Source organism: Bombina bombina, chromosome 5, assembly GCF_027579735.1.
Source record: "Bombina bombina isolate aBomBom1 chromosome 5, aBomBom1.pri, whole genome shotgun sequence".
NCBI classification, from domain to species: domain Eukaryota; kingdom Metazoa; phylum Chordata; class Amphibia; order Anura; family Bombinatoridae; genus Bombina; species Bombina bombina.
Window position 1 is genome coordinate 1,067,078,006 of NC_069503.1, and position 14,814 is coordinate 1,067,092,819.

The window sequence follows — 14,814 nt, forward strand, 5'->3', positions numbered from 1 at the left end:
TCCTTTACATTAGCGGAGCTCACACAAGTGCAGCCATCTCGTTTGAGCGCTGGCTCCGCCCCCCCCGTCACATGAACTTTTAAGACCATAAGACTACTTAATTTCACATAAAAAAGTTATTATGATTTATTTGACTTTCACTGCATTTAAAGGGCTGTTACATCATGAGATTTCTATTTTTAGTTGACATTCTGAGAACCAAGCATTTAATTTTTAATATGAGATTAATGGACTTCTCCAGTTGTTGAGGCTTCTATGTTGGTGCTTTGCTTTTTTGCTTATTATTGATTGTTCATTCATCTTGTTGTATAGAATATCTACAAATGCATACTATACAGCACATTAGTCACCGTGCAGCTATGCACTTCCTAGGAGCAGCTCATTGTTGCTCTGCCCTTGCAAAACAAATGCTTGGGGGGTGTCAATAGAAGTGCTTCCTTCGTGTATATCACTGGCTACTTCAACTATTAAAGACAGATTAAAAAAGATACACTGTGTGTATTTTCTTGACGCTTCATGTTTTCTGCAAATTTTCATGTTTATTCAAAAAAGAAATGCAAATTAATATATGTACCTTAAATGGACAGTCTACTTGAAAAATGTTATTGTTTAAAAAGGTAGATAATCCCTTTCTTACCTATTCCCCAGTTTTGCATAACCAACACACTTAAATTAATACACATTACCTCTGCTATTACCTTGTATCTAAGCCTCTGCAGACTGCCCCCTTATCTGAGTACTTTTGACAGACATGCAGCTTAGCCAATCAGTGCAGACTCCTTAATAACTCCACGGGAGTGAGCACAATGCTATTTATATGACACACATGAACTAGTACTGTCTAACTGTGAAAAACTTTCAAAATGCTCTGAGCTAAGAGACGGGTTTGAACGGTTTAGAAATCAGTTTGAGCCTAGCTAGGTTTAGCTTTTCAAAAAGACCACCAAGGAAACGAAGCAAATTTGATTATAAAAGTAAATTGGAAAGTTGTTTTAAATTGCATACCTTTTCTGAATCATGTAAGTTTAATTTTGACTAGATTGTCCTGTCAGTATATAGCAGGGTTATAATACAATTTATTTATTTTTCCCCCAACCCCCAATAAAAATGCATATACGAAACAATTAAAATCCATATTTATTTCTTAATTCTTTAAAATTAAATTTATAAACACATTGAATTATATTTATAGAAACCAGATTATGAATCAAATGATGCACACTTAATCTGTTTCAATATTCTAGACAAAGATCATTAAAACAAATATACCTTTACAATTTACCTTATTCACAATGAATCACATTAAAATATCACAATAAAATACCAGAGTATGGACCGTTAACTTAACAATGCTTAGACACTATAACAAAATACTTTAAAATCCAATTGATATGCCTATTTATCTGAACTGAAATAACCTCTTATTTAACTGCAATAAGGCAATTCTAAAATATATAGTTGCAAATTAAATTACTTAGCACTAAATATGACTAGTTAAACTACACAAGACTATGAACATGAGCTTAAAATACAAATGGTGCCCTTTTAAAATTACTAACTGCAATCTAGTTGTAGTTACCAAATACCTTTGATTAAAATTATATATACAGGTGGCCCTCGTTTTACAACGGTTCAATTTACACCGTTTCAGAATAACAACCTTTTTTTCCAGTCATGTGACTGCTATTGAAAAGCATTGAGAAGCAGTGCATTTATTAAAATAGCCAGTAGGTGGAGCTGTCCGCTTGTGTTGCAGCAAAGCCGAACAAGCTGAAATTAATCAGTTTAACCAGACCTGAGCTATCAAGCAGATTTCAAAGGAACAAGATCTTCCTGTCTATAAATCAGTCCAGATTGGAATGCATAGAAATAACTGTTTGCAGAAAAAAAAGCAAATGAAGTCTGTGTTGTGTGATTATTTTATTAGGTTTATAATGGTGTTTAGCAATTTTTTTTCATTTAACTTAGTTTAATTATATATTCTGTGTTGTGTGATTATTTTATTAGGTTTATAATGCTGTTTAGCATTTAAAGTCTTCATTTCAAAGCTTTAAAAATAATGTATTAGGTGTTACTTATGACAATTTTGAGAGGGGCCTGGAACCTAACTCCCTCACTTCCCATTGACTTACATTATAAACTGGGTTTCAATTTACAACAGTTTCAATTTACAACCATTCCTTCTGGAACCTAACCCTGGCGTAAACTGAGGGCTACCTGTATATCAATCACGTATACTTTACCCAAATAACCAAATTAATGTTTCAGTTTTCTCTGATAAGTCCAATTTCACCTCATAAATTAAGAGGTAATTTTTGGAAGATGGATGAAAGTTAGGCCCCGGTTTGCTTTATAGAGACTAGATTCCAAGGCAACAGTTTGTCAGTAAAAATTCAGCAGCAAAGGCCTTTTTTTCTCTCTTGCATGAGGCTATATCATGTGATATAACCCCACACATTTTTATTCTAATCATTGACAAGCTCCCCACGGAAGCTTGTCTGTGATAGGCCCCTTGAGCTGAACATCTCTTGGTTATTTGGGAGACGCCTCCCTGAGTAATCTGCAAAGAACATGAAGAGACAGAAGCGCCACATGGCCCAATATTGTATGAAACAAGGGTAATAGTATATGTGACAATTGCGCTCACATGTAATCAGAAACCGCTAATGATGTAGGTGGAGCAGTTTGGGGTCAAAAGCAGTCACCCAGAAGACTAGCCTTTGTTAGATATTCAGGTATCTGTAGATAAATATATAAAACACAAAGGTGCCTGTATGGCCTAGTATTGTAAGAACCAGCGGTGAGAAGAAGGTAAAATATGCACTCACATTTAGTAGAGCACCTCCCTTGGTGCTATAGAGGCAAGCTGGGATCAATCAAGTCACCCAGTAGACTTATTCTCCAGTGATCAGGAACTCCCAGTGGTCCAGTCTCAGAATGAGAATGTGCGACAAATATGTAGTAAGGCAGCAAGTGGTAAGTTAACAAAACTTACTTTATTAAAAACTCCCTGAGTAGCCATTTATCTTTTGGCTGCGATACCATCCCTATCTATAGGTGGCAGCAGACACCCAGAAATGCAGTTTTACCATCAAATATTGCTGCAGTTTAACTATCTAAAAAAAAATGTTTATCAAATACACTTTTTCTTTATATTAATAAATCTGTCTGGTCATACATCTGTCCCATCTAAGATAATCCAGTATGCATTCATAGACACCAGACATGAGTGTATTTCTAGTATCATACTAGTATTATTTTAAAATGCATTTAAAGTTGCATTTGATTATTTTCCCAGATTGATACAAACACAGCATATTTCATATTCAGTACACCTCTTGCTGAGTGCACAAAAACATATGACACAATTTATGGGGCAACCACACATGTACTTGTCAGATGCCTGAAAAAAAATATAAAAGAATAGGTTATTAATTAAATAGATTTGACATTTTAAATTGACTGTATAGTTACTTATTAAANNNNTGGGGAAGAGAGGGAAAATGACAGCTTCCAGCATTACATCGTCTTGTTAGAATGTGTCATACCTCAAGCAGCAAGAGACTGCTCACTGTTCCCCCAACTGAAGTTAATTGCTCTCAACAGTCCTGTGTGGAACAGCCATGGATTTTAGTGACGGTTGCTAAAATCATTTTCCTCATACAAACAGAAATCTTCATCTCTTTTCTGTTTCTGAGTAAATAGTACATACCAGCACTATTTCAAAATAACAAACTCTTGATTGAATAATAAAAACTACAGTTAAACACTAAAAAACTCTAAGCCATCTCCGTGGAGATGTTGCCTGTACAACGGCAAAGAGAATGACTGGGGTAGGCGGAGCCTAGGAGGGATCATGTGACCAGCTTTGCTGGGCTCTTTGCCATTTCCTGTTGGGGAAGAGAATATCCCACAAGTAAGGATGACGCCGTGGACCGGACACACCTATGTTGGAGAAATTGGGTATTTCTAAACTCAGGACAAAATTTAGAAACTATTTAGCATGGGTGTTTTTTGGTGGTTGTAGATGTGTAACAGATTTTGGGGGTCAAAGTTAGAAAAAGTGTGTTTTTTTCCATTTTTTCATCATATTTTATAATTGTTTTTATAGTAAATTATAAGATATGATGAAAATAACGGTATCTTTAGAAATTCCATTTAATGGCAAGAAAAAACGGTATATAATATGTGTGGGTACAGTAAATGAGTAAGAGGAAAATTACAGCTAAACACAAAGACCGCAGAAATGTAAAAATAGCCCTGGTCCCAAATGGACAGAAAATTGAAAAGCGCTCTGGTCCTTAAGGGGTAATTGAACTGTTTCACTGCTGGGCCGCTCACAAAACTGGCCTTTGAAAGAACACTGTTCACAATACTTCTTAGATAACCTTGCCAGATCAGAGAGCTTTACATCATGGGGCCTTAAAGGTTTTACCTGCAGTTCCTTTACAATCATGAAGCAGAGTAACCTGTCCAGACCGTTCAAGCCAAAAGTCCCAAGTGAATCCTGGATCTCAGAGAACAGGTGGCTATTGGTGACCTCCTGGTGAGTTCTCATGTCGTACCACGTGTTCATTTGGTCCACATAACACGTCACTCTGTCAAAAACACAATAAAGCAAATACATTCCAAATCTGAATATTTATTGATCCTTAATATTTAAAATCCCCAGTGGGGGCCTGTCCATCACACACACATTTCAGCAAAAAAATACAAATTAAAGGGATGTTAAACAGTGTGTTTCATTGTTGTAATACAAAAGGAACAAAGCAGTGGGTTATAATTAATAGAACGCATTGCAATATGTATTAGTCATAATTTTAACTTCATTTGTGCAGGGTTCATTACTTCCTGCAATGGTCCTACAAGGAGGATGAGGTCTCTACAGGAAGGCATTTATAGGTTGATATAATAAAACTTCTAGAGTAATATGAGCTGGTTTAGTATTCAGTTAAAGGATTACTTTCTGTTATAATTTTTAAGCTAATCAACTAACATATTAAAGTTAATAAACATTAATTAAAACCTACTGACCTATATTTTCTCCAAAACGAAGTTTCATAACGTTCTAAAAGTTATATCTTTTATTCGCCAATGATGTCACGTTATCCTGCCCACTATTTTCAGCACTGCATGTTCAAAATACTTAAACCAATAACTTTGTGTTTAAAGCGCCATTTTGAAACCTAGGTATTGTAAACAGATTGGTACAGAGCAAAGGATACCCACGGAGTGGGTTTGGAAAACAATTAAATTTGCAGACAAGATTTCTGATATACGGTAGAGATATGTTAATGAAATGCTATTGATAAAAAGCGTATTTGGGGTAGTTAGTTAGTAACAGGCATAGAAAATATTTACTTACAGTGGCCCTTTAATGCTAGAGAGACCTTAAGTTTTTTTTTTTGCTCTTGCTTAGAAGTGGCAGAATGCAACTTAAAGGGATAGTAAAGTTCAAATTAAACTTTAATGATTCAGATAGAGCATGTCCTTTTAAACAACTATCTAATTTACTTCTATCTTTAAATTACTTTGTTCTTTTGTTATTCTTAGTTGAAAGCTAAACCTAGGTCCGTCTCTACATTTGACAGTTTTTCACAGCTAGAGGGCGTTAGTTTATATGTTTCATATAGATAACATTGTGCTCACGCACGTGAAGTTATTTAAAGGGACAGTAAACACCAGAATTTTTGTTGTTTAAAAAGGTAGATAATCCCTTTATTACCCATTCCCCAATTTTGCATAACCAACACAGTTATAATAATAAACGTTTTACCTCTGTGATTACCTGGTATCTAAGCCTTTGCAAACTGCCTCCTTATTTCAGTTCTTTTGACAGACATGCATTTTTAGCCAATCAGTGCTTGCTCTTAGGAGCTTCACGTGCCAGAGCTCAATGTTATCTATATGAAACACATGAACTAACGCCCTCTAGTGGTGAAAAACTGTCAAAATGCTTTCCGATTCGAGGCAGTCTTCAAGGTCTAAGAAATTAGCACATGAACCTCCTAGATTTAGCTTTCAACTAAGAATACCAAGAGAACAAAGCAAAATTGGTAATAAAAGTAAATTGGAAAGTTGTTTAAAATTACATGCCCTATTTAAATCATGAAAGATTTTTTGTGACTTTACTGTCCCTTTAAGAGTCTGCACTAACTGACTGAAACTGACTGAAATGCAAATCTGTCAAAAGATCTGAGATAAGGAGGCCGACTGCAGAAGCTTTGTTACACGGTAATTACAGAGGTAAAAAACAGAATTTATGTTTACCTGATAAATTACTTTCTCCAACGGTGTGTCCGGTCCACGGCGTAATCCTTACTTGTGGGATATTCTCTTCCCCAACAGGAAATGGCAAAGAGCCCAGCAAAGCTGGTCACATGATCCCTCCTAGGCTCCGCCTACCCCAGTCATTCGACCGACGTTAAGGAGGAATATTTGCATAGGAGAAACCATATGATACAGTGGTGACTGTAGTTAAAGAAAATAAATTATCAGACCTGATTAAAAAACCAGGGCGGGCCGTGGACCGGACACACCGTTGGAGAAAGTAATTTATCAGGTAAACATAAATTCTGTTTTCTCCAACATAGGTGTGTCCGGTCCACGGCGTCATCCTTACTTGTGGGAACCAATACCAAAGCTTTAGGACACGGATGATGGGAGGGAGCAAATCAGGTCACCTAGATGGAAGGCACCACGGCTTGCAAAACCTTTCTCCCAAAAATAGCCTCAGAAGAAGCAAAAGTATCAAACTTGTAAAATTTGGTAAAAGTGTGCAGTGAAGACCAAGTCGCTGCCCTACATATCTGATCAACAGAAGCCTTGTTCTTGAAGGCCCATGTGGAAGCCACAGCCCTAGTTGAATGAGCTATGATTCTTTCGGGAGGCTGCCGTCCGGCAGTCTCGTAAGCCAATCTGATGATGCTTTTAATCCAAAAAGAGAGAGAGGTAGAAGTTGCTTTTTGACCTCTCCTTTTACCGGAATAAACAACAAACAAGGAAGATGTTTGTCTAAAATCCTTTGTAGCATCTAAATAGAATTTTAGAGCGCGAACAACATCCAAATTGTGCAACAGACGTTCCTTCTTCGAAACTGGTTTCGGACACAGAGAAGGTACGATAATCTCCTGGTTAATGTTTTTGTTAGAAACAACTTTTGGAAGAAAACCAGGTTTAGTACGTAAAACCACCTTATCTGCATGGAACACCAGATAAGGAGGAGAACACTGCAGAGCAGATAATTCTGAAACTCTTCTAGCAGAAGAAATTGCAACCAAAAACAAAACTTTCCAAGATAATAACTTAATATCAACGGAATGTAAGGGTTCAAACGGAACCCCCTGAAGAACTGAAAGAACTAAGTTGAGACTCCAAGGAGGAGTCAAAGGTTTGTAAACAGGCTTGATTCTAACCAGAGCCTGAACAAAGGCTTGAACATCTGGCACAGCTGCCAGCTTTTTGTGAAGTAACACAGACAAGGCAGAAATCTGTCCCTTCAGGGAACTTGCAGATAATCCTTTTTCCAATCCTTCTTGAAGGAAGGATAGAATCTTAGGAATCTTAACCTTGTCCCAAGGGAATCCTTTAGATTCACACCAACAGATATATTTTTTCCAAATTTTGTGGTAAATCTTTCTAGTTACAGGCTTTCTGGCCTGAACAAGAGTATCGATAACAGAATCTGAGAACCCTCGCTTCGATAAGATCAAGCGTTCAATCTCCAAGCAGTCAGCTGGAGTGAGACCAGATTCGGATGTTCGAACGGACCTTGAACAAGAAGGTCTCGTCTCAAAGGTAGCTTCCATGGTGGAGCCGATGACATATTCACCAGATCTGCATACCAAGTCCTGCGTGGCCACGCAGGAGCTATCAAGATCACCGACGCCCTTTCCTGATTGATCCTGGCTACCAGCCTGGGGATGAGAGGAAACGGCGGGAATACATAAGCTAGTTTGAAGGTCCAAGGTGCTACTAGTGCATCCACTAGAGCCGCCTTGGGATCCCTGGATCTGGACCCGTAGCAAGGAACTTTGAAGTTCTGACGAGAGGCCATCAGATCCATGTCTGGAATGCCCCACAGTTGAGTGACTTGGGCAAAGATTTCCGGATGGAGTTCCCACTCCCCCGGATGCAATGTCTGACGACTCATAAAATCCGCTTCCCAATTTTCCACTCCTGGGATGTGGATAGCAGACAGGTGGCAGGAGTGAGACTCCGCCCATAGAATGATTTTGGTCACTTCTTCCATCGCCAGGGAACTCCTTGTTCCCCCCTGATGGTTGATGTACGCAACAGTTGTCATGTTGTCTGATTGAAACCGTATGAACTTGGCCCTCGCTAGCTGAGGCCAAGCCTTGAGAGCATTGAATATCGCTCTCAGTTCCAGAATATTTATCGGTAGAAGAGATTCTTCCCGAGACCAAAGACCCTGAGCTTTCAGGGATCCCCAGACCGCGCCCCAGCCCATCAGACTGGCGTCGGTCGTGACAATGACCCACTCTGGTCTGCGGAAGGTCATCCCTTGTGACAGGTTGTCCAGGGACAGCCACCAACGGAGTGAGTCTCTGGTCCTCTGATTTACTTGTATCCTCGGAGACAAGTTTGTATAGTCCCCATTCCACCGACTGAGCATGCACAGTTGTAATGGTCTTAGATGAATGCGCGCAAAAGGAACTATGTCCATTGCCGCTACCATCAAACCTATCACTTCCATGCACTGCGCTATGGAAGGAAGAGGAACGGAATGAAGTATCCGACAAGAGTCTAGAAGTTTTGTTTTTCTGGCCTCTGTCAGAAAAATCCTCATTTCTAAGGAGTCTATTATTGTCCCCAAGAAGGGAACCCTTGTTGACGGAGATAGAGAACTCTTTTCCACGTTCACTTTCCATCCGTGAGATCTGAGAAAGGCCAGGACAATGTCCGTGTGAGCCTTTGCTTGAGGAAGGGACGACGCTTGAATCAGAATGTCGTCCAAGTAAGGTACTACAGCAATGCCCCTTGGTCTTAGCACAGCTAGAAGGGACCCTAGTACCTTTGTGAAAATCCTTGGAGCAGTGGCTAATCCGAAAGGAAGCGCCACGAACTGGTAATGCTTGTCCAGGAATGCGAACCTTAGGAACCGATGATGTTCCTTGTGGATAGGAATATGTAGATACGCATCCTTTAAATCCACCGTGGTCATGAATTGACCTTCCTGGATGGAAGGAAGAATTGTTCGAATGGTTTCCATTTTGAACGATGGAACCTTGAGAAACTTGTTTAAGATCTTGAGATCTAAGATTGGTCTGAACGTTCCCTCTTTTTTGGGAACTATGAACAGATTGGAGTAGAACCCCATCCCTTGTTCTCCTAATGGAACAGGATGAATCACTCCCATTTTTAACAGGTCTTCTACACAACGTAAGAATGCCTGTCTTTTTATGTGGTCTGAAGACAACTGAGACCTGTGGAACCTCCCCCTTGGGGGAAGCCCCTTGAATTCCAGAAGATAACCTTGGGAGACTATTTCTAGCGCCCAAGGATCCAGAACATCTCTTGCCCAAGCCCGAGCGAAGAGAGAGAGTCTGCCCCCCACCAGATCCGGTCCCGGATCGGGGGCCAACATTTCATGCTGTCTTGGTAGCAGTGGCAGGTTTCTTGGCCTGCTTTCCCTTGTTCCAGCCTTGCATTGGTCTCCAAGCTGGCTTGGCTTGAGAAGTATTACCCTCTTGCTTAGAGGACGTAGCACTTTGGGCTGGTCCGTTTCTACGAAAGGGACGAAAATTAGGTTTATTTTTGGCCTTGAAAGGCCGATCCTGAGGAAGGGCGTGGCCCTTACCCCCAGTGATATCAGAGATAATCTCTTTCAAGTCAGGGCCAAACAGCGTTTTCCCCTTGAAAGGAATGTTAAGTAGCTTGTTCTTGGAAGACGCATCAGCTGACCAAGATTTCAACCAAAGCGCTCTGCGCGCCAAAATAGCAAACCCAGAATTCTTAGCCGCTAACCTAGCCAATTGCAAAGTGGCGTCTAGGGTGAAAGAATTAGCCAATTTGAGAGCATTGATTCTGTCCATAATCTCCTCATAAGGAGCAGAATCACTATCGACCGCCTTTACCAGCTCATTGAACCAGAAACACGCGGCTGTAGCGACAGGGACAATGCATGAAATTGGTTGTAGAAGGTAACCCTGCTGAACAAACATCTTTTTAAGTAAACCTTCTAATTTTTTATCCATAGGATCTTTGAAAGCACAACTATCTTCTATGGGTATAGTGGTGCGTTTGTTTAAAGTGGAAACCGCTCCCTCGACCTTGGGGACTGTCTGCCATAAGTCCTTTCTGGGGTCGACCATAGGAAACAATTTTTTAAATATGGGGGGAGGGACGAAAGGAATACCGGGCCTTTCCCATTCTTTATTTACAATGTCCGCCACCCGCTTGGGTATAGGAAAAGCTTCTGGGAGCCCCGGGACCTCTAGGAACTTGTCCATTTTACATAGTTTCTCTGGGATGACCAACTTGTCACAATCATCCAGAGTGGATAATACCTCCTTAAGCAGAATGCGGAGATGTTCCAACTTAAATTTAAACGTAATCACATCAGGTTCAGCTTGTTGAGAAATGTTCCCTGAATCAGTAATTTCTCCCTCAGACAAAACCTCCCTGGCCCCATCAGACTGGTTTAGGGGCCCTTCAGAACCATTATTATCAGCGTCGTCATGCTCTTCAGTATCTAAAACAGAGCAGTCGCGCTTACGCTGATAAGTGTGCATTTTGGCTAAAATGTTTTTGACAGAATTATCCATTACAGCCGTTAATTGTTGCATAGTAAGGAGTATTGGCGCGCTAGATGTACTAGGGGCCTCCTGAGTGGGCAAGACTCGTGTAGACGAAGGAGGGAATGATGCAGTACCATGCTTACTCCCCTCACTTGAGGAATCATCTTGGGCATCATTGTCACATAAATCACATTTATTTAAATGAGAAGGAACTCTGGCTTCCCCACATTCAGAACACAGTCTATCTGGTAGTTCAGACATGTTAAACAGGCATAAACTTGATAACAAAGTACAAAAAACGTTTTAAAATAAAACCGTTACTGTCACTTTAAATTTTAAACTGAACACACTTTATTACTGCAATTGCGAAAAAATATGAAGGAATTGTTCAAAATTCACCAAAATTTCACCACAGTGTCTTAAAGCCTTAAAAGTATTGCACACCAAATTTGGAAGCTTTAACCCTTAAAATAACGGAACCGGAGCCGTTTTTAACTTTAACCCCTTTACAGTCCCTGGTGTCTGCTTTGCTGAGACCCAACCAAGCCCAAAGGGGAATACGATACCAAATGACGCCTTCAGAAAGTCTTTTCTATGTATCAGAGCTCCTCACACATGCGACTGCATGTCATGCCTCTCAAAAACAAGTGCGCAACACCGGCGCGAAAATGAGGCTCTGCCTATGATTTGGGAAAGCCCCTAAAGAGAAAGGTGTCTAAAAAAATGCCTGCCGATATAATCTTATCAAAATACCCAGATTAAATGATTCCTCAAGGCTAAATATGAGTTAATGATGAATCGATTTAGCCCAGAAAAAGTCTACAGTCTTAATAAGCCCTTGTGAAGCCCTTATTTACAATCTTAATAAACATGGCTTACCGGATCCCATAGGGAAAATGACAGCTTCCAGCATTACATCGTCTTGTTAGAATGTGTCATACCTCAAGCAGCAAGAGACTGCTCACTGTTCCCCCAACTGAAGTTAATTCCTCTCAACAGTCCTGTGTGGAACAGCCATGGATTTTAGTAACGGTTGCTAAAATCATTTTCCTCATACAAACAGAAATCTTCATCTCTTTTCTGTTTCTGAGTAAATAGTACATACCAGCACTATTTTAAAATAACAAACTCTTGATTGAATAATAAAAACTACAGTTAAACACTAAAAAACTCTAAGCCATCTCCGTGGAGATGTTGCCTGTACAACGGCAAAGAGAATGACTGGGGTAGGCGGAGCCTAGGAGGGATCATGTGACCAGCTTTGCTGGGCTCTTTGCCATTTCCTGTTGGGGAAGAGAATATAAGTAAGGATGACGCCGTGGACCGGACACACCTATGTTGGAGAAAGTATATTTCTATATATTTCTATAACAGTGTTAGTTATGCAAAACTGGGGTATGGTAAATAAAAGAGATTATCTATATTTTTAAACAATAACATTTTTGGTGTTTACTATCCCTTTAAGTTCAAAATATGTCTGCTACCTTATCTCCCTGAGGAGATAAAAACAAAACACACCTCTCTGAGTTACACCTGTTTGATAATTAGCTCATTAGACCTCTCTATGCCTGAAACTGCAGCCTACATTATTTATTTGAATGGAATACAATGTACAAATTCTAAAGATACAAAATAAAGAAAAATATATAATCTATATTTACTCAAAATACAAACCAAATACTGCTGTTAAACAGATAGGGCAAAATACAAATCTTTAAAGGCATACATCGACATATAATATAAAATATATAAATGCCATGACTCCAGGTAAAGTTAAATGGACATTCACAGTCAGCATAAACATAAGATACAGAAAGTATATATACAGTTGAGACGGCTATAAAAAAACAAACTGTAATTGTAATAATAACAATCCCAACAAACTAGTACAGTATAGTACAATCCTACAATATACTATTATACTATTCCCAAAAATTAATGATGTCATAGCGTGAATTTAGTCCTAGAGGTATCCTGGTTTTCAATTTCAGAATCCAAAATACCTCCCTTTTGGCCAACAATTTGTCCAGGTCACCCTCCCTTTTCGGACTCTGGACTTTTTCTATAATACACCATTTAAAGGTTTCCAATTTGCTATTGTGTTTCAAAGCAAAATGTTGAACCATAGGGGTGGATAACCTGCCAATTGATATAGTGGACATGTGCTCTCAAATACATTATTTCATATCCCTAGAAGTGAGACCCGCGTATTGGACTTTACATTGATCACAAATGATAAAGTAAATAACATAAGTGGCAGTACAATTAAGACAAGTCTCAATAGGAAATGACTCTCCAGTCACACTGGAACAAAATATGTTAGTGCAAATGACATAATAACAAGGTTTACATTTCCTGCTACATTTATACATCCCAGTGCAAGTAAGCCATGAACTCCTGGGTTTATCAATCTTGGGTTCCCTCAACTCTGTTGATGATAATAGGGAACCCAGAGTTCGACATTTTTTTATATGAGCACCTCAGTCCCCTATTGACCATGGTAGTGAGATTGTCCTCTGCTGCCAGGAGTGTGAAGTGTTTGCGCAATATCTTGCAAATCTCTGGGTATTGGGCACTATACCCAGTAATGAATGTTACCCTCTCAAACCTAGACTTTTCACTTCTGGCATCAGGAGAGGTCAGAATTGGTATAAAAACAAAAATATATTGACCCTCCTGGATCATTGGTAAGATTGTTCGTATAGTCTCCATCTTGAATGATGAAACTCTGAGAAACTTGTTTAGACACTTGAGATCTAAAATGGGTCTGAAAGTTCCCTCTTTTTTGGGAACCACAAAAAGATTTGAGTAAAACCCCTGCCCCTGTTCCAGTTCCCATGGTAGAAAGGTCTTTTACACAGCGTAAGAACGCCTCTCTTTTGATCTACAGATAATCGTGAAAGATGAAATCTCCCTCTTGGGAGAAAATCCTTGAATTCCAGTTGATACCCGTGGGTCACTATTTCCAGTGCCCAAGGATCCTGAACGTCTCTTGCCCAAGCCTGAGCAAAGAAAGAAAGTCTGCCCCCTACTAGATCTGGTCCCGGATCAGGGGCCGCCCCTTCATGCTGTCTTTGTAGCAGCAGCGGGCTTCTTGGATTGTTTACCTTTATTCCAAGCTTGGTTGGGTCTCCAGACTGACTTGGATTGAGCAAAATTTCCTTCCTGCTTTGTGGAGGAAGAGGAAGCAGAGGGTCCTCCTTTAAAGTTTCGAAAGGAACGGAAATTATTTTTTTTACCCCTCATCTTAACAGACTTATCCTGAGGCAGAGCATGGCCTTTACCTCCAGTAATGTCAGAAATGATCTCCTTTAATTCAGGCCCGAATAAGGTCTTACCTTTAAAAGGAATAGCTAAAAGCTTAGATTTTGATGACACATCAGCAGACCAAGATTTGAGCCATAACGCTCTACGCGCTAAAATGGCAAATCCTGCATTTTTCGTCGCAAGTTTAGCAATTTGAAAAGCGGCATCAGTAATAAAAGAATTAGCTATCTTGAGAGCCTTAATTCTATCCAAAATGTCATCTAATGGAGTCTCAACCTTCAGAGACTCTTCTAGAGCATCAAACCAAAAAGCTGCTGCAGTAGTAACTGGAACAATGCAAGCCGTAGGTTGTAAAAGGAAACCCTGATGAATAAATAATTTCTTTAGAAGACCCTCTAACTTTTATCCATAGGGTCTTTGAAAGCACAACTGTCCTCAATAGGTATAGTTGTACGCTTAGCCAGGGTAGAAATAGCTCCCTCCACCTTAGGGACCGTTTGCGAAGAGTCCCGAATGGTGTCTGATATGGGAAACATTTTTTTAAAATTAGGAGGGGGAGAGAACGGTATACCTGGTCTATCCCATTCCTTTTTTACAATTTCCGAAATTCTTTTAGGAACTGGAAATACATCAGTGTAAGTAGGCACCTCTAGATATTTGTCCATCTTACACAATTTCTCTGGTGGTATCGCAATAGGGTCACAATCATCCAGAGTCGCTAAAACCTCCCGAAGTAACAGGCGGAGGTGCTCAAGCTTAAATTTAAAGGACATCCCGTCCGAATCTG

The 14,814-nt window shown here is 39.7% G+C and overlaps 1 protein-coding gene across 1 annotated transcript in view; it reads right to left on the reverse strand.

Moving 5' to 3' along the window:
* Window positions 1–357: 357 nt before the first annotated feature.
* LOC128661721 (WASH complex subunit 5-like) overlaps window positions 358–14,814 on the reverse strand; it is a 115,284-nt gene continuing 100,827 nt past the window's right edge. The window contains exons 21-23 of the mRNA XM_053715944.1: window positions 4,436–4,598; window positions 3,393–3,403; window positions 358–523 (exon numbers count right to left, since the gene is read on the reverse strand). Coding sequence (XP_053571919.1) covers window positions 358–523; window positions 3,393–3,403; window positions 4,436–4,598 — 340 coding nt within the window. The remainder of the gene's footprint in view (window positions 524–3,392; window positions 3,404–4,435; window positions 4,599–14,814) is intronic.